This window comes from Bathycoccus prasinos (assembly GCF_002220235.1).
Source record: "Bathycoccus prasinos genomic : chromosome_5".
NCBI lineage: Eukaryota > Viridiplantae > Chlorophyta > Mamiellophyceae > Mamiellales > Bathycoccaceae > Bathycoccus > Bathycoccus prasinos.
The window spans coordinates 76,949-99,197 of NC_024004.1; the positions used below are offsets into that span (position 1 = coordinate 76,949).

A 22,249-nucleotide genomic window follows, 5' to 3' on the forward strand; every position below is an offset into this window, starting at 1 on the left:
TTCACGTTGTCTTCTTCTTCTCTTCCTCGTTTTCCTGTCGTTTTTCAACGTGTTCTTTTATCTTGTTGTTTTCGTCGTCTTTCTTCGTTTACAGAAGAAAGAAGAGTTTCTATTTTAGGAAGGATTTTGTCAAATTTAAACGCTTTTTTTTCGCTTTTGATGTAAAAAAGTTGGTCAAAAGAAGAAGAGCGATGCTGACCAGACAAAAGACGAGGAAGAAGAGGGATGATGATCTCGCCCCGTCCTCCTCCGCGTTTGAGAGTTCGTTCAATCTTCGCGACGACGATGTAGACGACGACGTAGACGACGATAAAAATAAGCAGAAGAAGAAGAAGACGTTCTTCGTTCCCGGGGAAGAAGAAGAAGAGACAACAAATCACATGCGAGAAACGTTCGTTTTACTTTTCTTGATCGCGTCGATATCGTTTTCGTACGTGTTCGCGTTTAGCGCGAAGCTCGGGTACGGGAGAGAAACGTATCGCTTCCTCGCGAGCGAGAAAGAGCAGTACGAGCTGGAGTTGATATCGTTGTCGGTGGTTTTGCTCTGCGTTCTTTTCGTGTTTGACGGTTTGTTTCGTTTCGAAGGCGAGAGTGAAAATAGCGCGAGAAGTATGAGTATGAGTAGCGACGATAGTTCTTTTGTGGATGTAAAGAAAGCGGATGATCGAAAGAACGACGAATTAAAACCAAGTTCGTTTAAACGAGCAATCAGAAACGGTGCGCTCGCTTTAGCCGCCGTGCTCTTTGTCGCCTCGGCGACTTTATCGGCAAAGACTTACCCGCAAGCGCCGCCGACGATGTTCGTGTGTTGCGCGCCGATGTTCGTCGCTCTGTGTAAGAGGTGGTTTCGCAGCTCTACGTCAAAGTTTTTAATGAAAACAGCGTCGGCGTTGATATTTTCTGCGCTCGGTATTGCTCTTTGGTTAGCGTTTGTGGTTTACTACGCCGAAAAAGAAGGAGACGACGGAAACGACGATGAAAATGGATTGTATTGGTCCGAGGTGAAGAGCGAGTACATGGAAGACGCGGGATGCCCGACACACACGAAAGAGAACAATGAGTGTCTCGCCGCGTATATCATGTGGTTCACTCCTATGCTTGCAATCTTAGCGTGCACTTTGTTTTCGTGTTTCACGTACGTTCTCGGTCTCGCCGTTCGAGAGGAAAATAGTACTACCGATACCACTCGCAATAAGACAAAATTTGCCGCGAGAGCGTTTGCGTTCACATTCGCCTTGGCGGGTTTAGGCATTTGGATCTCGGCGTCGTTATCCGGTGGCGCAGAAGAACTATCCACTTTGCTCTTATCTTTCTCTATGGCGGCTTTATTCGTTCTCGGTGTTGGAACCGTCTTCGCGCTTGGCGGCGCCGAAAACGCTAAACAGAAGGCGTTGGAATCCTCCTCGTTCCTCCGAGCGACGTCGAAAGTGGTCACGGAAACGCACGTTGACGCGTTTCGAGCGATTGTATTATCCACACCGCTGACGCTATTGATTCCGATTATGTTATTTCTTTCCGTAATAAATCAGTTCGTTCGGAGATTTGTGAATACTTCTCAGAGGGGATTTTCGTTGGACGAAAAATTGCACCGCGGTTGGTTCACTTATCGCGTGAGCGCGTTTTTGTCCTCCGCTTCGGAATGGCGATGGACGGCTATTTTCATCAATTTACACTATTGGATATGTCTGTTGGTCTCTTTGAATGTTCTAGCCGGGACGTTTACGGTTGTATTCCTGTCGTGGTTGCGAGTGAAACTCGCGAAAGCTGGGTTTGCGTTCACCTACGTCGTCTTCTCTCTCGTCGGCTTGGCGATGTTTTTAATTCCAGTCATTCCGGGCATCCCGGTGTATTTGACTGGCGGTATTTTGTTGACCGATGAATCGTCGGTGAATTTTTTCAAGAAAGCGTTGTCTGAAAGTGGAGAAACGCCGAGCGAAACGAAAAGTTACGTCTGCGCTTTACTCGCCGCCTCCGGCGCTTGTTTCGTCGTCAAACTCCTCGCCGTGGCCATGCAGCAAAAACTCATCGGCGAACGGCTCGGGAAACGCGTATGGGTTCGACAAACGGTCGGTATAAACACAAACGCTATGCGTGCGGCAAAGTTGGTTCTCTCTAAGAGAGGATTCTCCAAAGCTAAAGTGGCTCTTTTAGTCGGTGGTCCGGATTGGCCGACGAGCGTGTTGACTGGCATTTTGAATTTGAACGTGTTTGAGATGTTGTTAGGGACGGTTCCGGTGATTTTCCCGGTGATTACGACGGTGTTAGCTGGAGCGTTCATGTTAAAGCAAGGTACGAACTCGATGTGTGGCAATAATGGTGATCAATCTAATGATAAATCATCCTCAAATACGAGCGGCCTGTGGAGTTCCATCGCGGACGTCGCGTTACTGGTCACCGCCGTCGTCCAAGGCACGTGTTTACTCTTGGGCATTTATTACGTTGAAAAAACGTCAAGAGAGTGCAAAGAAGAGCTCGCACAGCTCCCGTACGACGAAGAAGTGATGCACATAGAAGAAGAGACCAAAAGAGAAAAAGAGATCAAGGAAAATATCGGAAACTTTTTCAAGCTCGAGCCGCGCGACCGAACGTTGCTCGTATTTTCAACCGCGATTTGTTTACTTTCGTTTTGGGTCATTCAGCTCGGACCGACGTTCATTGGCGAGGACGAAGCCGTTTTAAAAGAGTATCAGTTGACAGATTGCGTCTCGCATACGTTGAAAGGTCGAGTGTGGACGGTAGTGACCAGTATCGGATGGCTCGCTATTCTCGCTTTTATTTTTTCGATGTTTACGCTGTGGACGTTTAACGCGCGACTGAATGGGAAGGTGCAAGATGTTCTCGATGAAGAATACGCGATTGAAAATGGCATCGAAGATTTCTCGGACGGCGATGATGAGAACAACAGCGACGCCTGTGATGGTATTCGCATGTAATTATTGTTATTTAAGCTTCTCTGCTAAAAATATTTATAATCTTCAAGATTGACTCTCGGAAAATTCGCTCCCGAAGGATTCGCTCCTCGCTCTTTTCGCTCTTTTCGGCGAAGCGCTGCGACTACCAAAACTTCTACTCGGACTGGCGTTTCTGCGTGTGCCTCGTTGTTGCCTATCTCTGCTATCGTCTCGTTTTCGTCCTTCTCCTCCTCCGCGTCTTCTGGGTGGCGATCGAGACCGAGACCGAGACCGAGACCGAGACGCTCTTTTTCTTTCTTCTCCTCTCGCCGCTCCTCGAGGCGGCGGCGGAACCTCTACCTGTCTCGGAGGTGGTGGAACCTCCTGTCTCGGAGGCGGCGGGACGTTCATCTTTTTTCTCTCTCCTTCTTTCTCATTTTTTCCATCCTCCGAATCGCTATGTTCCTCCTCTTTCCTCTTCTTCGAGTGGCGTTTCTCTTCTTCATTTTCTTCTTTTCCTTCTCTCTTCTTCTTCGCCTCTACTTTCGCATTCGGTTCCAATTTCTCTTTCAGCGCCATCAACCCGCCTCTCTTCTCAATCTCTCTCTCGACCGCGTCCAACTTCTCTCTCAATTTCGGCAACCCTCTCTTCGCCTTTTCGCCGTTCCGTAAAACCTTCTCCTCTTTCTTCCTTTCCTTTCTCCTTTTCTTCTCCTCTTTCTTCTCCTCTTTCCTTCTCTTCGCCATTTCTTTCTCTCTGCGTAAAATCTCATCCTCCCTCTTCCGTTGCTTCTCCTCTCGCATCTCTCGCTGCAACTCTCGATCGAACGCTTCGCCTTCTCTTCGTTCGTCGTCTTCCCTCGATATGCCAAACGCCTGGCGCAAATTCGCCATCTTCCGCCGCTGTCGCTCGGCGACTTCGTGCGTTTCTTCTTCTTTTCCTCCTCTGTGAAAGTTTTTCCGCTTAAACCCTCTTCTGTTGTTTTCTTCTTCTTCTTCTCTCTGTGATTGTCGTTCTTGTTCCTCTTTCATCTTCTTCGTCAGCCGCGTTCTTTCTTCGTTCACTTTCCTTTCGATGTCCTCCTCTTTTCCTTCACCCAAATCCTCTTCCAACTTGTCTCGAAACGCGACAAGTGAGACTTCAATTTTCCGTTTCTCGTTGTGTTCTAAAATCCCTCTGTTCCCTTCTCGTTTCGAGACGTCGTCTCCGCCTCGTTTCTTCTCGCGATCGTGTATTGTTTTCAGATCTTGAGAATGAAAATCGTCTCTGTGCAAACGACTGCGCTCTCGGTGGAATTTGTTCGATTGGACGTAACCGGACGTCCCGGAACCGCGCGCGGTGGTTAATCCGATGCCGTTGTACATTATTAGTATTAGGAGCAATAGTAGTAGTAGTTATCTTCTTCTGTCGGGGTTTTTTACCGAAGGAAGTACGTGCTTTACCGAAAGAGAGAAAGAGTGAAGAAAATTTCGATTGTGTCGGCGCTCTTTGAAAGAACAAGAGAAGGAAAAAAGGTTCGATTTTGAGCATATCGTAGCGTCTTAGTATTAACGGAAGTTGGTATCTATAATGTGGTGATATTAAAGAAAAGATAAATACGGATACTATTGTTCAATCGTCGTCCATTGGTCGTACTATTTCTTCTCAAACAACCCTGTGTGAGTGTCTGTGGTACACATGAAGAGAGGGTTTTCAACCGTCATCACTCTCGTCTCGTTTTCGATCATCTTTCGCAACTGCTTCGGCGGGCTAAACATGCGAGCGTGCGAAATAGAGTCGTAAAATTGTAAAACAGAATCCAATTTGCGCGCTTTTAATCTCGCGTCGACTTCGTTCATGCCTTTTTCGCGTAAATCTGGTTTCGCCGGGTCCGTGCTCGCGACGTTAAACCCCCACTCGGAGGTGAAGGACGGGACGCACATGGTGTATCCGCTGACGTTGTCGAAAACCTGTTTCAACGTGTTGTGAATTGGCGACCACACGAACTGCGCGTCTCGCACGGACGCGCACCCGCTTTGCGTGACTAAAATACCGTTCGGTTTCAATTTCGATTTCGCGGTTTCGTAAAACGACGTGGTGTAGAGTTGATAACACGGACCGCCGTCCAACGGGTCGGATAAATCCATGATGATCACGTCGAACGATCCTTCCGGGTAATCCTCTAAACCTTTCTTCGCGTCACCAATGACCAGCTTCGCTCTCGGATCATCGTACGCGTTCGCGTTATAAAACGGGCAGTGTTCTCTGCACTGCTCGACCAAAACGCCGTCGATGTCCACCATCACGCACTCTTCCACCATCGGGTGCCTTAACACTTCTCTCAGAGTCGCTCCTTCGCCGCCGCCGGCGATGAACACTCGCTTCGGGTTTTCGTGTAAAGTCATCGCCGGGTGTACCAACGCTTCGTGATACACCACCTCGTCGCACTCCGAGGATTGCATCAACCCGTCCGTGATTAATAACTTCCCGAACGCGTGCGTCTGCACCACCTCAATCTCTTGAAACTCGCTTTTTCCCCGGTGGTACACTTCGTCCACTCTGTAGGATAAAGCTAAACCGTCCTCGATTAACTCGTGGTACCAATTCTCTTCCTTCCCGTTGAATATGTCCTTCCCGTACTTCTGTTGTTCAGTCATTGTTGTCTTTTAAAGTGCGTTGAGTTCTCGCGCCGTCCGCGCGAAGAGGTTCGTTGTTTTGTGCGGAAATCCGATTGGAAATGATTTTTTTTTGCATCAAGCTGGTTAAGAGAAACACGTGTTGTGTGATTGAAGTGTAACGTATTGTATATTAATTTGTCTCTCTCTCTCTCTCTCTTTGTGTATCCGTGTATCCGTGTTTATCACGTGCGTAACGTTCCATCTTCGTATCGCCAACCGGGTGGGAGAGGACAGTTGTTGTCGAGGAGGTATTGTAAACAGTCGGAGTGTTTGTTGTAGTGCGCTCCTCGTACGGCGTGATAGTTCCAAGGCGCTTTGGCGGTTTCGTGCAAGTACTTCAAACAGTCTAAGTGGTCGTTGTTGGCCGCCAACTGACACGCACCTTCGTGATATTTATCATACTTACGCTCAACAAGATATTCGAGTATGTGGAGATGACCATTTTCAGCCGCCCACGTGGCAGTTAAAAAATCCGAGATCTCAAATCCCATGCCGCTTCTGCTTCTTCGCGTAAGTATTTGAGTATCTCGAGATGACCGTTTGCGGCAGCATATGCACACGCCCACGTACTGATAGGACACTCATTTGCAACGCAATACTTTACCATTTCCAGATTACCTTGACGTACGGCCACATTAATCGTCCATCTATTCCACTCACACTCTTTCTCCTCTCGCGCCCACTCGAGCAACTCGAGTTTATTCGTTTCAGCAACTTCCCAGCAGAAAGATCTTTCGGTCCAGTCACTCGGCCACAACGATTTATTCTCCCACGCAACTTCCAAAGTCAATATCGACGACATCTCTCTCACTTTAAACTTCTTTGTCAAATCCCTTGCGCGAGATGACCTCTTCACCAACTTTCTCGTTTCACTATTCACCTCGTACAAGAATTTCACATCATTCGAATTCAATCTCGGAAGAATGTGTTTAAAACAAATATCGTCGTTATTCACAATCAAATCCCACACATCTCTCTGACCAATCCGTCTTTTCTGCCCTCGCGTCGTCACCCCACTCGACATCGCTCCGCTCTCTTTTTTATCTCTCTCTTCCTTTCGTCGGAAACAAACAACCCGCACGTGGTTCTTTTTTTTATGATCTCGCATGTCACATTCAAAGCTTTTTTTCTTCTTTTTGAGGGAGAAAATTTCCTTCATTTTTGTCTTCTGCGCAAGATTAAAATTTCTCTTTAAAGCGCCTTTAAAGAAGAACACTTTACGCGATGGGATATTATTGAGAGAGAAAAGAGAGGCGCAAAACAGCGCGACAGGTAACCCCTTTAGGTCTCTCTAATCGTCGTTGCGTTGTTCTTTTCACGACGAGAGCAGTTTTGCGTTGTGAAAGAGCGCGAGAGATGATGGAAAAAGAAGAAGAAAAACGTCCTCCCAAGACGACGACGCTGCATCCGATGTTTACGACGAAAGAAAAGAAGAAGGAGGAAACGAACGCGTACAATAATAATAACGTTGAGAATATCAACGACGCGAAGAGAGTCGCGGAAGCGACCATTGACTTGACCAAAGGAGGAGAGCAGACAGACGCAAAAACGACGACGAATTTGAACAAAGATATTCAAAAATTCTGTTGCACAAAACAAGAAGAAGAAGAGTCGTCGATTGTCGATTTGACGCAAGAGAAGGACAACGACGACGAAAAGGAGAAGACGAAAACGGAAGAGCAGCCTCCTCAGAAAGTGCACAGTTTTTTCCAAAAGAGGAAACCGCAGGCGAAGAGTACCGCGACGGCGACGGATGTTCCGGGCGCGTCTCGTAAAACGCCGTACGAGGAAGCGGTGAAGCATTTACCGCCGATTCACGTGAACTGTCCGATTCGGACAGTGGTGGGAGCAGATGCAGAGGATGTAATGAAAGGATATGGGATTGCTTTTGAAAACGCGGTGGCGTCTGCGGCGGAGAGACGACGTTCTCTGTTAAAGTCGTCGTCGGCATCGACTGGGGCATCTTTTCAGTGGCGATACGAAATCAAAAGCGACGATGAGAAAAAAGACGAAGAAATGAGCATAGAAACGGAAGAAGAAGAAGAAGAAGAAGAAGAAGAAACAGAACCAATCGATGAGTACTCGCGAGCAATCATAAACCGACTCGAGTCGCAATTTCGCGCGGCGAGTAAAGGGACTCCTTGGGTGGAAATTTGCAAACCAACGCGCGCCTCGGAAGCGCTCGGATCGCAAAACTCGCAACCGGCAGATCTATGTCGCAACTGGCTAACCAACTGGAAAGCGAGGATTGAAAGCAACAAGAACGCGAGCAAACACACGTTTAGAAACGCGCGAAGACAACACAAGAATAATAATCACTCGGACTCAGAAGATTCCGACGCCAAGTGGGAACGCGAAATGGGCATGGAACTCAGCGACGAAGAATACGACGAAGAAGGAGAAAAGAACGACGGTTTCGGCGACGGTTCCGGTGCGAACATCGCGAACGGGTTAATCGTTTTCGGTGACTCGGGAAGTGGGAAAACGGCTACGATACGTGCCGTAGCGAGCGAATTGGGATTTAGTATTTTAGAAGTCAACGCAGGGCAAAATAGAACGGGGAGAGATATTTTAGAACGATTCGGAGAGTCTTTACAATCGAAGAATTTGTTAAACAAGAGAAAGAAGAAGGAGACGGAAGAAGCGACGATACCAACGGATATCAACGTTGATGCGAAGACTACGACGATGACGTCCGAGGAACCGAAGAAAAAGAAGAAAACAGCAAACGGAAAGAAGGCGCAGAAAGCCGTCGGTAACAAAACGCTTTTCGGGTTCGTAAAGATGAAAGAAGCAACGAATGGCGGCGTGGATGATAGTATCGAGAAGAAGAAGAAGGAAGCCGCGGAACAAGAAAAGCACCAGGAACAACAACAACAACAACAACAACAAAAGGGTGCCATCAGCGCCAACAACACCGTAGTCGTATTCGAAGACATCGATTGCCTCTTCAGCAACGAAGACGAGGAGGCGAAAGACGTCGATCGCGGGTTGATCCCGGCAATCGCAACTTTACTCGAAGCCGCGAAGCGGCCGATCGTTGTCGTTTGTAAAAGCGAAGAGATGCTGGACGGTGACGATGGACAGCTTCGTCAGTTGACGTCTTTAGGCACGTCGACGACGAGAGTTGGATTCGAGAAACCTACCGTGGAAGAGTTGGCGAAATATTTGCGCTTGTGTTGTTTGGCAAAGGCGAAAGCTTCTTCTCCTTCAGAAGAAAAAGAAAAAGAAAAAGATGATCTTTATCCTCTGTCGACATCGAAAGGATCGCTGTCCATGTCGCACTGTTTGAAGATTGCGAAATTAAGGAAAGGTGACATTCGCGGCGCGCTGAACGATTGCGAAGTTATGAGCGCAGCTCCTCCCGGTTGCGGGAAAAGTATCGCCTTCAAAGAAAAAGATTTGTTCGCGGCGGGGGATGACGAAACGACGGACGATTTTCTCTTTGACGTCGCTTTGCCGCTCTTGAACGATGCGTATTCAAACGGTGCTTTGCCCGTTGCGGCTGTTGCGTTCACTGAGAAGATTTCGAAAGACTACGAAGCGAAGGAAAATGCATTCGTGGCGAAATACGCGGAAAAGTGCGACGCTCGATTCTTGGAATACTCGTTGAAAGAGAACGAAAAGCGCGAGAAGGCGAAAGCAGAGCGCCGGAAGAAGAAGCTTCAAGCGCTCGGTTTGAAAGAATCGCAAGTGGATCCTGACATTACCGCGTGGAAAGACTTGGAAGAAGAAGGAGGAGAAGAGAAGAACAGTGAAGATCCATCGGCGATGGAAAAAGAGAAGGAAGAAGAAAAGCAAGAAGAACGAAAAGTTGACAGCGTAAAGTGTACGCCGGTGAAAAACGAGCAAAGAGAAAAAGGTGCGATGGTGATTGTAGAGAATGAGGACAACAACGACGGAGAAGGAAGAGGTGTGAAAGAAGGCACGTCGCCACATTTTTCGCAGCAGAATCTTGACATCCCGCCGTCGCCGTTGACGTCTGCGCCTGAAGTTGCCGAGGCTTCTGTAGAATCAGCCGAATTCTGGGAAACTCACGTCCAAAGAATGAACTCAGTATCAAACCTTTCGAGCATTCAAACTAATTTTGACGCTTTAATGCGTCCAAAACCGTTTGGTGCGAACGGAGTGCCGTTGTCGGTGAAACCCGGAGTGCTCGCTCGATATATCGATTACTGCGATACCTTCAATAGCGACACGAAGGAAACGCAATTCATCGACGAAGATTTCCTCTTGACCGGTGGCGAGCCTCGAAAGCAGTTTGGGGACGAGAGAAAACGAGTATCGTCGCAATGCATCGACGTTGGTTTACAACGATTCAAAGAAAACGTCGTTGGTACTGTTTTATGCGAAGGGGGCTTCACGGATGCCGCAGCGATAGACTTCACCGAGCGCGCTCGAAAAGAAGGAGAGAAAAAGGCGACGTCGGACGAAAACGATATTCTCTTCCGCCAACGCGAACACGCGACTCTGTTGAACCCGAAACTAGCATCTTCGAACAGTGTTTCGTTAGCGACGTACGTCGGGTTCGCCTCTAAAATTGCCAAAGCGAGGTTTCAACCAACCGCTCTGGATACTCCCGGTAAAACGCGCACGAGAAGAGCGAAACTGAGCATGCATTTAGATAAGGTCGTCGGCGTGCGAGAACAAGAACAAATCGCAAACTTGTCAAATTTTAATAGATAGTAATAGTAATAGTAAGAATTTAACACGCAGTAAAATTAGTTCCACTCAAAAAGTCATAGAAGAATAGATACGTATTACCACAACGGTCCGACGCGACGACTTCGGGTCGAACTACTACTCGAACTGCTACTGCTATGTCCACTACTCCCGCGTCGACTGTCCCTTTCTGCTTCCCTCGCGGCTTCTTTCAAAACCAAAGCCGCTTTCATCTTCACCTCGTCTTCGGGACAATCCTCCCCGGGCGTACAATCCGTGCTGTCTTCTAACCCGGCGTAATCGCCTTCTAATTTGTCCAGTCTGCATTTTTCTATGTTTGCGTGTTGACACCCGCAATTCCAGTTTCTATCTCCGCCGTCGTCTTTGTACTTGCAGAATTCCCACAAACTCGCCGGCGGTTGCGACAATGCCTCGAACGTTCGTTCTTCGTTATCGAAGCAGTGAACGTCGTTGCCTTCTTTTCGAGCGCCTAAACCGTGGAAGTAATGGTAATTTAGTTCGGCATGTTTTTCATCCTTCGCGGTTTCGTTGACGCCGATGCCGATACCTCGAGAAAACTTTGCTAAACCTTCGACGCCGAAACCGTAGACGGTAACTTTTGAACACAACGAGGTGAGCATGTTCGCGCAAACCCATCCGGAGGAAGGGACATTCAAACCTTTATACGGCCCAAAACCGCTTCGACACAATCGTTCTCGGTAATGCTCTAATATCGGCGCCGCCATCGACGTCGCTCTCGAGGAGATTCGAACGGCTAAGATATCTTTCCTCGTCTCGAAGAGTTGCGAGGCTAAATTGCCGTACTCTTTCAAAGTAGCTCGGGATATCAACAAAGTTAACCCTTGTTCTAGTGGATGTTGTTCGACCGCTTTGTTCCGTATTTTAGAGGCGCCAGAATAGTAGTTTCTCGTCCACAATCGATTCAAAACGCGGTGCGTGACTTTCAAACCAACTCGGCGCGAATACCCTCTTTGCGGCGCTTGGTTCAATCGAACGACGACGTCGTGTGAATCGATTGCCTTTCCGTATTCAGAAAGACGCAACAACCCGCTGTTACCGACGACTGCACACGTTCCCCACTCGCCTTTTTTCACCGGCGCGCGTTGTCTCGCCGATTTTTTATGCGCTCGCATGTTCGACGAAACCGCCGCTTCCAACGCGATCGGCCCGGCGTCAAATTCCTCCGTCCCTGGAATCGGATTCGAGTTCGGTTTCCACATGTAATCTTTCACCGGTAAAGTTGGCATCGGTATACCTTCCGTGCTCGGCATTTCCTCTTCCTGCTCTTTCTTACACTGCACGAACCTTTTGTGCGATAACTTGGCTTTAATCGACGGTCGATCGAACCACGTCATTTCTTTGTTCGGATCTTCCTCGCCGTCGTCAATCATGTCTTGATCGGCAACGCCTTCAATGTCCGCGATTTCGGCTAATCTTTCCGCGCGTAAACGCTTTTCACGTTGAACGAGCTCATCCACGGACATTTTCCCGCCTTTCATGACGTCCGACATTCTACCGTCCGCAATCGCCATCGCCGTCGCTCGCGACAAACCGGCGTTTTCTAATTTCGAAATCAACCACTCTTTCCTATCCTCTTTCGCCTCTTGCTTTTCAGCGCGTTCGTATTGCACGACTTTCTTTTCTTCTTCGGACCGAATTTTGGAATCTTTAATCTCCACCGCGATCCATTCGCCGCCAACGAATTCGTATTCGGTGTTATCTCGCCCTTCTTTCCTGATGTTTTGTTGCGCGTACTCTTCGCTCGCGTCCCAGGGGGCTTTCTCGCTTTCCAACAGATTTTCAGCGTCGAGTTGTTGCATCTTCGCCTCGGCATCCGCGGTAGCGTCTACATCATTCGCTAAACCTTCCGATTGCGAATTCGTGTAGGCGTTGGCAAACCGTCTTTCAATCATTACTCGCGCTTCGGCGTCGGAGATTTCATCCGACCGTAATCCTCCGGCGTCGCGAATGCCGTCCACGACTTCCGGTTTCTTCGGGAAGACGAGATTCGCCAAGGCTTCGTCTTCGGAGAGTTGTTTCTTAGCGAGCGCGATTTCTTCGGACAACAACTTTGGCAACAACCGTTTCAATATCTTCTTCTTCTCTTCGTCGTCGGCGTCGCTCTTCTCGAGGTAGTTCTTTCCGCTGGAAGTTTGCCCGGTCAAAACCGCGTCGCCGCTGTCGCTCTCCACAAACGCGGCTTTGAAAATCTGCTCGATCACCGAGGGCGAAATCGTGTCTTTTGCATCGTCGTCGTCGTCGCCTATCGCGCTCAAATTTGCAACGACTTCGGGCGAAATCTTTGCAAACACTTCCAATAATGGATCGTTCAATAATTTCGCGCGCGCGCGCTTCGTGCTTTCACTCTCCTCTTCGTTTTCCTCATCACCTCCTCCATTACTACGACTATTCCCTTCCTCATCGTTACCTCCATCGTCGCCGTTCTCGTTTTCGTCCTCCTCCTCCTCTCTTCCTTCTTCTTCGACGGCGACGACGGGAAGCTTCGCGTCTTTTTCGTGCGGTACCAAAACATCATCATCTCTGACCGCTCCTCCTCCTCCTTCATCTTCTTCTTCCTCGGCGCTCTCACTACCTAAACTCGTTCCCATCGCTTCGTCTCGATTGCTCAAACCATGGTGTTGATGCTTTTGCAACCTCTTCAAAGCGTCGAAATCGTTCCCAAAAACCACGAGCTCAAACGCTCGTACGATTTGAGGAAGAAACACAGCCACGAAGAATAAAGCGCAGACGAATACGCGCATTTTGCGTCGTTTCTTTTTCTTCGCATCTCCTCCTTTCCACTCTTTATCGTCGGCTGATTTTTCCGCCTCATCATCATCATCACAGCCTCCAAAGAAGAAGAATCCAAAACGCGAAGAAGAAGAAGTCCCTCCTCCTCGTCTGCTCTTGAACGGAGAAGAAGAGGGCATGAGTATCAGAATAGTACGTATATAACTCTAATACTGTTAATAAAAGGTTGTTGTATTGCGTGTTATTCTCCTCCTCTTTTGCTGCGCATGATGATGGTACAAATTTTGAGGTTTTGTGGCAGTCTTGTCTCTTTAAAATACTACTCTTGATTATGCGCGTCGTATGCGCTTTATGTCTCTCTCTCATTCTCTCTCTCATTCTCTCAGAATTCTTTCGCTCCCTTGGCTTCCCTGCGTTTTGTGTGTGTTTTTATGAGGTGTTTAACGTTCCGTCTTCGTATCGCCAACCGGGTGGGAGAGGACAGTTGTTGTCGAGGAGGTATTGTAAACACTCGGTGTGGTTGTTCCAGTGCGCGCCTTGTACGGACGCAGAGTCCCACGGCGCTTTGGCGGTTTCGTGTAAGTACTTCAAACAGTCGAAGTGGCCGATCTCGGCTGCAAACGCACACGCACACACGCCATATTTATCAAACTTACGCTCAACAAGATATTCGAGTATGTGGAGATGACCTTTTGCAGCCGCCCAAATGGCAGTATACTCATCCCAAGGCGCTTTGGCATCTTCGTGTAAGTATTTGAGGCACTCGAGATGACCGTTTTCGGCAGCATCTGCACACTCCAACATACTGATAGGACACTTATTTACAATGCAATACTTTACCATTTCCAGATTACCTTGACATACGGCCGCACAAATCGTCCTTGGATCCCACTTACACTTTTTCTTCTCTCGCGCCCACTTGAGCAACTCGAGTTTATTCGTTAGAGCAACTTGAGAGCAGAAAGATCTTTCATCCCAGCGCCACGCCCACAACGATCGATTCTCCCACGCAACTTCCAAAGTCGATATCGACGACATCTCTCCAATATTAAACTTCTTTTTCAAAGCGCCCGCGCGAGTTGATCTCTTCACCAACGCTCTCGTCTCCTTATTCACCCCGTACAAGAATTTGAGATCGGTCCCGTTCAGTTTCCACATCACGTGCTTCTCCACGATATCGCGACACGCGCCGCCACTCAGCGACGCCTCCCTGAACAAACGCCACAACGGTAAAGGCTCACTCTCGAGAACCTTTCCTAGTCTCTCGCGTTCCTCCTCTTCCGTCGAGTATTCGGAGGACATCATCCTTCTTTCGTCCGGATGAATGAATGAGATCTCGCTTTTTTTTATAATAACGCCAATTTTTATTTTTTTCCCTTCTTTTTCTTCTCTGGAATCTTTTGCAAAATTGGACGAAAAGAACAACACTTGACAAAAAAGCGCTCGTTTACTACGAGTTTTGTCTCGTTTCTTCGAGAAAAGGGCATAAACTGCTTTTGTTCTTGGAAAGGTAAAAAAGAGAGCTTTTGAGGAGGAAAGGTGTTTGTCGCACTAACGGAGTGATTCTTTCTCTCTCGCGTGTGTTCTTAGTAGTAGTATTACGTTTGCGTTTTGTGTCATTTCTCATCTCTCTCGGATAACACGAGAGACCGTTAGAGAAATCAAAATCAGTTTGATTCTTCTTTCGTCCTAATAAGAGGAGAAGTTTTGCGCGTAAAAGAAGAAGAAGAAGAAGTGATTATATTAAAGAAGAAGAAGAGCGAATAATAATGCGCGCGAACAACGTCTCGTTCAACCACGACAGCTCGTGCGTCGTCGTAGCGACGGAGAATGGATTCCGAATCCTAAAAGCAGATTCCGGGGCGTTGCTTCACAAATTCGATGCTATAGGTCCAATGCGCATATGCGAAATGCTTCGCGACACTCGGTTGATCGTGTGCGTGGGCGACGGTGGAGGGTTAGAGACGCCGGATTTATCGCCGAGACGGTTGAAAATCTTAAACGTGGATTGGGAAACTTTAATCGCGGATTTGGCGTTTCGGACGACCGTAAGGAGCGTGAAGATGAACAGACACGTTTTAGTCGTTTGCGAGGACGAAGAGGTGACGGTGTTCGAAATGAAAGGATTGACGAGGGTGATGAACGTGCCGCAAAGGAATGTTAACGCGGAGGGGAAAGGCGTGATGGCTATTAATAGCGACGCGGTGAGCGCGTCTGATTTTAGTAGTAGTAGCGAGAAGGGAGAAGAAAAAGAAGAGACGAAGAACGAGAAAGCGACCAATACCAATAGTAGTTATTTAGCGGTCGTGTCGCACCTGTCCGAAACGACCGTCGTGATTTACGATTTGCACAACGTGCACGTGGCGACGGAGATTCCAAACGCGCACGAAGGACCGGTGGCGATGTTGGCGTTCTCGCAAAAAGGGGACATTTTAGCCTCCTGTTCGGTGAAAGGAACGGTGGTGAGAACGTGGGACGTGCCGTCTGGGGAACCGAGGAACATTTTTCGGCGCGGCGCGACGACGGCGGAGATTACGAGTCTACAGTTTGCGTACAGCAGTGAAAGATTCGCGTTCGAGCCGGAACTTTTAGCCGTGGCGTCTGACTCGGGAACGGCGCACGTGTTCCAATGCTTTGAGAGCGCTACTAAATCGAGTAGCAGTAACGAAGAAGAAGGTAAAGAAGACAAAGACGAAAAAGACGAAAAAGAAATCGATGAGGAAAAGAAAGTGGAAGCGATTGAGGCGAAATACAACGCGTCCTCCGCGTCCACGGCGCACAAAATCTTGCGCCTAGGAGGCCTGGTTTCAAAACTGGCACTCACGGGCGCAAAGAAAGTCACGAAGACGTCCGTGAATGCGCTCGCGAAAGTTTCGAGCACGGTTTTGCACACGACAGGCGTTTCCACCAAATTTACGAAGAGCTTCTTAGAACCGAAACGCGCCGCCGCGGTTATAAAATTACCGGCGCATAAACGAATGGCGGCGGCGAGGAACGAGAAATTCGCGATTGGTTTAGGAAGCGGCGAAAGTAACTTACAAGTAGACGTCGTTAATACGAATAAAGTTAAAGCAGCAGCGGTGCCTTCACCAACTCAATCGCGGGTGGAATGGAACGTCGTCTCCATTCGACCGCCGGCGGATTTCAATCACGATGCTAAAACTATCATCGTTGGCTCAAAAAGCAGTAGTCAGAAAAAGGATGTCGCTCTTAACACGCCGCCTTCGTTGAATCCAGACGACGAAGACGAAGATGTCGGAGATACTACCAATGAAGACGTCAAAAAGGAGCTGACCAAACGAGTCCGCGTCGTCTGCGCATCCTCGACGGGTATTTTGTACGACTACCGCGTTCGATTGAAGTCGTCGGTGCAAGCGGTAAATAACGACGACGACGACGACGACGACGGTGAGAACAATTCGCCACTCCTCGAAACAACGGCGAGTAGTACTACTACCACCACCAACAACAACAAGAAGAGTGAGTGCGCTTTGGAGCGCGAAATCGCCATGCTTACCCCCGGTGCATCCGAGACGACGACGACGACGACGAGATTCACCGGCTTCTCGGGATGGCGACGACCGGGGTCCTCCTCCTCCAACTCCTCTTTCTCGAAAAAGCAACAAACGCAACAAAAACAAAAACAACAGCAACCCTCGACCGCGGACGAGGAGGAAAACGCGCTCAAATACAGCATGATGCAAGCCAGTCAGTTGCGTTCGCCGTCCTCGCATTCGACGAGTTAAAAAAAAAAAGAGGCCCACGCGCCGCGCGACGAGAGAGAGAGAGAGAGAGAGAGAGAAAGAGAGAAGAAAACAGGAACAAAAGCGAAAGAAAGAGCGAACGCTGAACAAGCGTGGTCAAAAGTCTTCGTCGTCGGCGAAAAGGCCTCGTTCCCGACGACGAAAGAGTGTATAGCTTGACTTGACTCTCCTTTTTCTCGAGTTTTAAAAACAGACACAAAATTTGCAACCCTAAATTTGACAAGTAAGTGTAACACCCTCCGTTCGATTTAATGTATTCGTCATTTACTACACACGAAGACAAGTAGGAATAAGACGACGATGTTTTCTTCCTCTTCCTCGACGAAGCGATCGACGCTCGCGTTCTTCGCGATGCTGTTTTTCATCTGCATCGCCTCGTTTGCATCCGCCGCCAGGATTTCTCCGGCGATGAACGAGAATACTAATAATATTCCATCCGCGGACAGTAATGGTCTGATCCCGAGAACTCGAGTCCCAGCTCCGACGACGACTGGCCCGGCATCGGCGAGATTGGGCGCCTCCGGGAACTGGTTCGTGCACTCTTCGGTGCGTTCTTTTTTAGTGCTTTACTCTTTTTCTTCGCTTTGTTTTTCACTCTTCTTCTTCTTCTTCTTCTTCTTCTTCTTCTTCCGTGATGATGATGTTTTGATGAGGGCTGTGGAAAAGCAACAACACCCAAAACCCCATACGGACCCCGACGAAGATCGAACGCCGAACAATCACAATCACAACAACAACAACCAAACACGAAACTGACCTTATTAAAATGAAACTTTTTTTAAATGTATTCACAACAACAACAACAACAATGAAAACAACTATGAAAACAACAGTGCATAATGGAAGCGCCGACGATCGGCGAACCGCAGAACATGGCCAAGATCGAGTCCGACGTCGTCAAGACGGTGATGCACGAGTTCGTGTACCACAACATCAAGAACTTGGGTTTCGACGAGTCGAACGTCCACGTGCACGCGTCCAACGGCGGTCACAGCGACGTCGTCGCCATCGAGTGGGAGATTGAATTGGTCGAAAAGTATCAAGCCGAGGATACCGCCGGCTACTTCAACGACTTGTTCCAAAACGAGAACTGGCATCAACACGTGACGCAATGGATGTCTTTCCAAGGCCAAGCAGCGGGCCTCCAAGCGGGGGAACTGTTGAAGAACTTGGACGAGTTCGAGTTAATCCTTCCGGCGCACTTGGATCAAAAGAAAAACACCGCCATGGACAGCGCGTCGCACTCGGCGGAAGTCCAAGCCTTGATTGATAAATGGCTCGAAAGCGAGAAGCCGGAAGCGAATACGATCACCTTGTTCGCCGGGTGCTCCCCGCTTTCGTCCTTGACGTTTCAACCGACTGACTTTGGCGCTCAAGTTGGCGCTTCTATCATCACCAAGTCTCTCAGCAATGATTTCAAATTCGACTCCGCCGTTGAGATGGAACAAACTGAGTGCGGTACTTTTAAGACCAAGATCTTGCCGAACGCCGGCGAAGAGTTTGGCTTTTATTTGTTCTGGAAAACCAACGTGACTGAAATCGGCTCTGTTTCGGATATCGGTTGCGACGGTTCGGACACGAACACCTGTCCGCCGGGTGATGTCATCGCGTCCCTCGCTTCTTGCACCAACAGCGTCCAAAACCCGGGCTTTGTCTCGCACAACAGAGTTTTCGATGGCAGCACGTTGAACTACAACTGGGGCACCTGCGACTCGACTTGCGACAAGAAGCCGGCTACGTGCGCGGCTTCTCTTGGCGGTCCGGTCAAATACAAATTGTCCTCGCACTCTCCGCTCGGTCTCATGAAGACGAAGATGTCGTCTTTTGCGTCGTCGCCGATCGCCTTCATCGGTGCCGCCGTCGTCGCCGTCGTCGCCGTCGTCGCCGCCTACAAGGCTAAGTTTGTCCGCTCGGGCGAGTCGTCCATCGCCGCCGCCAAGAGCGTCCAATACGGCGCCGTTCATTAATTTTTCAATAACAACACGAAGAAATTCTCATTAAAGAAGAGAATAAAGACGCGAACATGGGATGATGATGATGATGATGATGTTTGTTCGATTACTATTTATTTAGACTCATTATTATAGGACGATGATATCTTTATCTCCTCCTTCGTTTTAAAATGAGCACTCTATCAATCAATGTTTTATGCGCACACGTATTTATCTTTGCACGCCTTTATTCACGCACACGTTTAAAGCAAAACGTCCTTTCGACGCACCACCAAATGTCAGTCTTCGCCTTCATTGCTTTTGTGATGGATGTGATGCAGAGCGTGCGAGTGCACGTCGTAATGATGGACTTTTGAAGAGTTGAAAGAACTTGGAAACTTAACGAACGATCCGAAAAGTATCGCAAAGAAAAAGAGCAGGAACAAGACGAGCGAGAATATGAACAGAGGCGCGTCGATGCGTTTCTCTTCTTCTTTGTTGTTGTCTTCTCGTTCTCGCTCTTTGTGTTTCATTTTCCCGTCGTCACCGCGTCATATCTCTTCACTTTTTATTTCCATTTTATCCATTTTAAAGTAACAACTTTTCCCGGATATTTATTCTCGTTAAACATCGCGCGTTTCTGCGACATCATCTCGAGAAAAGAACGCATCGAAAGAGAAGAATAACGATGCGTTCGTCGTCCTTTCGCTCCTGCTCTTCCGAAAATCCTCCTCACCGATCGTCTCGATTACTAAAAGAATGAAAGAAGATTTGTATTCGATTTTAGGCATCGCTTCAACCGCGACTGCGGGGGAGATAAAAAAGGCGTACATTAAACTCGCGAGGGAGAAACATCCGGACGTTTTGAAGAACTCTTTATCTGTGGGAGACAAACAGGAGGGAGAAGAGTTTAAGAAAATCGCGCACGCGTACGATATTTTACGAGACGTAAGAAAGAGACGGGAGTACGACGCGCTGAGGACGAGTGGTGGTAATACGAGTGGTGGGTTTGCGACGAGCGAGGAGACGAGGACGAGAACGAGGACGTGGCGGCAAAACAACAACCGAGGAGGAGGAGGAAAAGGAGACGCGTACGAAGGCGCGTCCTGGGAAGACTCCAGATTTACCGAACAAGAGTTGAAGAATCGATACGCTAAGTTTAAATCGGAATCCAAATCTCGCGCGGAAAACTCAAAGTGGTGGCGAGAGGAGAAGAAAGAGGCGGAGAAGAATAAGAAGGAGTTTAACGAGAAGGCGTTTCAAGCGCGAGCGAGGAAGGCGGGGAGAGACGCGGAACGGTTGAAAAGGAGCGGCGGTTTCGTCGCGCGGACGGGATACGTTTGGCAAGACGCGATGGTTGGGATGGTATCGGTGGCAATCTGTATAGGCGCCGGGACGTACATCAATCGGAAGATGGAGCAAAGGGCGCGGGAGAAGCACCACGAGGAGTATTCGATGACGAACGCGCCGCCTGTGCCGCAAAAAAATGACGGCGATGGCGGTAACGACGACGTCCAGAATAAATGAATTAGCACACAAAAAAGTAGCGAGCGCGCCATAGTTTTTAGTACCGAGTAGTTCAGTAGTTTGTCCGTGTTTAAAAATGTATTTTTATCTTATTACAATGTACAACTTTTTATGGTAGTAGATGGTGATGTTGAGTACCGTATCTTACAATTCCTTTTTCTGCTTCCCGGTGACGTGTCGAATACCGTCGACGAACGTGTCGTACCCTCTCTTGAGACTTTCCTTCGCCACGTCCAAAGCGGGATCTAACCCTTTTTTAGCCTCGTTCAATCCGCCTCGCAACGCTTCCTTCACGTACCTCGCTTTCCTTCGTACTTCCAACTCTAACTCCGACCGACCTTTCTTTTCAAACTCGGATACTTCCGCTAACACTCGCACGTACGAACGCGTCGCCGTTTTAAACTGATCGATGGAGTAGTACTCGTTCGGCGCGTGGTACATGTTATCTTTGGTCGAGAAAGCCATCAACCCGGGTTCAATGGAGGCGTATTTTTGAATCATGCGCATGACTGGGATGGATCCTCCTTCGTAGACAACTTTCGGTTCGATGCCGTCGTAGACTTCCGTCAATACTTTCTTCGCCACGCGATTGGAAACCGAATCGATTTGGCCCAGGAACGGTTCGTTTGAAAATCCGGAATCGACGGTGGACACATACGCTCCCTGCGAGATTCGTAACGCCGTTTTCTTCACGTGTTTCTTCAACAGCCGTAAACTTTTTTGCGGGTTTTGGCCAGGTGCTAAACGACTGACGATTTTCGCGGACGCGTAGTTTGGTAACACCGTTTTAATCCCGTCGCCGACGTAGCCGCCGTAGACGCCGACGAACTCGATCGTCGGTCTCACCCCGACCTGTTCCGCGACGGATACGTTCGTCTCGCCGAACAACGCGCCTCCCGAGGCAGTCTTTCGAAACTCTTTATTCGATGGGAAATCTCTTTTCATCCGATCGATTTCTTCCTTGGAGAAATCGTAAATGTCTTCGTAATATCCCTCGACTAAAATCTTTCCCGTTTTCGGATCGTGAAAGGAAGCCATCAACGCGCTCAAGGCGTGAATTGGGTTCAAAATCGCGCCGCCAAACGATCCCGAGTGTAAATCCACCTCGGCGCCATTTTGTACGGTAATTTCTAAATCCACTCCACCTCGCAAACCTAACGTCAAAACGCCGTTTTTATTCCAGTCTCCCGTGGATCCGTCCGCGGAAAACGCGGCGTCCACGTTCCCGAGGTACTGTTTCGCGTATTTTTTCATCCACACGTCCAACCCGGGCGACCCGATTTCTTCCTGTCCTTCCATCAAAACAACAACTCGCACGGGTTTATTCCCTTTCTTCGCCATGTACGCCTCTATCGCGGATAACACCGCCCACAAATTGCCTTTGTTATCGCTCGCGCCTCTCCCTTTCACTTTCGTAACGTTCCCGGTATCCGAGTCGACGCTCGCACACTCCTCGAAACTTTTCGGAAACGCTTCAGATTCCGTCCACAAACCATCCGCGGGTTGCGTGTCGTAATGATTGTAAAATAATACGGTCGGAATTAACGTCTCGTCGACGAAATCCACGTTTAACATCGACGGTTTATTAATCACTTTTTCTCCAACCATCACCGAATGCGCTTTCGGATGAAACTTTGATAAATCGAACGTTTTAATCGAATCAAACTTTAACTCTTTCAGTTTTTCCTCCACAATTCTCCTCGCCTCTTCGACGCCTGTTCTCCCATCGCTCGTCGAAAACGCCGAGACCGATTCCGCGCCGATGAAATGGCACAACTCGCGCACGTTCTTTTCTAAACTCTTTTCTAAATTCGTGTCCGAGGCGTAATTCACGAATTGGATTTGCGTCGCAAAAGAAGACCGTAAAGAAGAGAAAGAGAGAAGAAAAAGAAGGAACCCGACGTTAAAAAGAACGCCGCCGAATGTATGTGGTGACGGTGGGAAAGAGGAAACCAACTTCATCCTCGCAAAGAAAGGCAAGAAAGGAATATAAAAACAGAAGAGAGAGATACACGTTTTTGACGTGATTTTGAAAATCTTGCCC

General features: G+C 48.5%; 11 protein-coding genes across 11 annotated transcripts; 6 read left to right on the top strand and 5 right to left on the bottom strand.

Annotated features, from left to right (window-relative positions):
- Nucleotides 1-191: 191 nt before the first annotated feature.
- On the top strand, nucleotides 192-2,933 carry Bathy05g00420 (predicted protein; the record flags this gene model as incomplete). The annotated part of the gene is made up of 1 exon (XM_007513157.1): nucleotides 192-2,933. The coding sequence occupies one exon, from the start codon at nucleotides 192-194 to the stop codon at nucleotides 2,931-2,933; it is 2,742 nt and encodes a 913-aa protein (XP_007513219.1).
- Nucleotides 2,934-4,526: 1,593 nt separating this feature from the next.
- Nucleotides 4,527-5,528, bottom strand: Bathy05g00430 (spermidine synthase; the record flags this gene model as incomplete). Its single annotated transcript, XM_007513013.1, has 1 exon — nucleotides 4,527-5,528. The coding sequence occupies one exon, from the start codon at nucleotides 5,526-5,528 to the stop codon at nucleotides 4,527-4,529; it is 1,002 nt and encodes a 333-aa protein (XP_007513075.1).
- Nucleotides 5,529-6,012: 484 nt separating this feature from the next.
- Bathy05g00440 (predicted protein) lies at nucleotides 6,013-6,708 on the bottom strand (the record flags this gene model as incomplete). The annotated part of the gene is made up of 1 exon (XM_007512830.1): nucleotides 6,013-6,708. One exon carries the CDS (start codon nucleotides 6,706-6,708, stop codon nucleotides 6,013-6,015), a length of 696 nt encoding a protein of 231 aa, XP_007512892.1.
- A 197-nt stretch (nucleotides 6,709-6,905) lies between these two features.
- Bathy05g00450 (conserved hypothetical protein) lies at nucleotides 6,906-10,235 on the top strand (the record flags this gene model as incomplete). The annotated part of the gene is made up of 1 exon (XM_007513097.1): nucleotides 6,906-10,235. The coding sequence occupies one exon, from the start codon at nucleotides 6,906-6,908 to the stop codon at nucleotides 10,233-10,235; it is 3,330 nt and encodes a 1,109-aa protein (XP_007513159.1).
- Nucleotides 10,236-10,309: 74 nt separating this feature from the next.
- Nucleotides 10,310-12,994, bottom strand: Bathy05g00460 (CMP-N-acetylneuraminate-beta-galactosamide-alpha-2,3-sialyltransferase 1; the record flags this gene model as incomplete). The annotated part of the gene is made up of 1 exon (XM_007513314.1): nucleotides 10,310-12,994. The coding sequence occupies one exon, from the start codon at nucleotides 12,992-12,994 to the stop codon at nucleotides 10,310-10,312; it is 2,685 nt and encodes an 894-aa protein (XP_007513376.1).
- Nucleotides 12,995-13,412: 418 nt separating this feature from the next.
- Bathy05g00470 lies at nucleotides 13,413-14,285 on the bottom strand (the record flags this gene model as incomplete). The annotated part of the gene is made up of 1 exon (XM_007512932.1): nucleotides 13,413-14,285. One exon carries the CDS (start codon nucleotides 14,283-14,285, stop codon nucleotides 13,413-13,415), a length of 873 nt encoding a protein of 290 aa, XP_007512994.1.
- Nucleotides 14,286-14,752: 467 nt separating this feature from the next.
- On the top strand, nucleotides 14,753-16,729 carry Bathy05g00480 (predicted protein; the record flags this gene model as incomplete). The annotated part of the gene is made up of 1 exon (XM_007512891.1): nucleotides 14,753-16,729. The coding sequence occupies one exon, from the start codon at nucleotides 14,753-14,755 to the stop codon at nucleotides 16,727-16,729; it is 1,977 nt and encodes a 658-aa protein (XP_007512953.1).
- A 318-nt stretch (nucleotides 16,730-17,047) lies between these two features.
- Nucleotides 17,048-17,503, top strand: Bathy05g00490 (unknown protein; the record flags this gene model as incomplete). The annotated part of the gene is made up of 1 exon (XM_007513088.1): nucleotides 17,048-17,503. The coding sequence occupies one exon, from the start codon at nucleotides 17,048-17,050 to the stop codon at nucleotides 17,501-17,503; it is 456 nt and encodes a 151-aa protein (XP_007513150.1).
- Nucleotides 17,504-17,619: 116 nt separating this feature from the next.
- On the top strand, nucleotides 17,620-18,714 carry Bathy05g00500 (predicted protein; the record flags this gene model as incomplete). Its single annotated transcript, XM_007512869.1, has 1 exon — nucleotides 17,620-18,714. The coding sequence occupies one exon, from the start codon at nucleotides 17,620-17,622 to the stop codon at nucleotides 18,712-18,714; it is 1,095 nt and encodes a 364-aa protein (XP_007512931.1).
- A 723-nt stretch (nucleotides 18,715-19,437) lies between these two features.
- On the top strand, nucleotides 19,438-20,205 carry Bathy05g00510 (chaperone protein dnaJ; the record flags this gene model as incomplete). Its single annotated transcript, XM_007513046.1, has 1 exon — nucleotides 19,438-20,205. One exon carries the CDS (start codon nucleotides 19,438-19,440, stop codon nucleotides 20,203-20,205), a length of 768 nt encoding a protein of 255 aa, XP_007513108.1.
- Nucleotides 20,206-20,349: 144 nt separating this feature from the next.
- On the bottom strand, nucleotides 20,350-22,167 carry Bathy05g00520 (peptidase M20; the record flags this gene model as incomplete). Its single annotated transcript, XM_007513051.1, has 1 exon — nucleotides 20,350-22,167. One exon carries the CDS (start codon nucleotides 22,165-22,167, stop codon nucleotides 20,350-20,352), a length of 1,818 nt encoding a protein of 605 aa, XP_007513113.1.
- Between the last annotated feature and the right edge of the window lie 82 nt (nucleotides 22,168-22,249).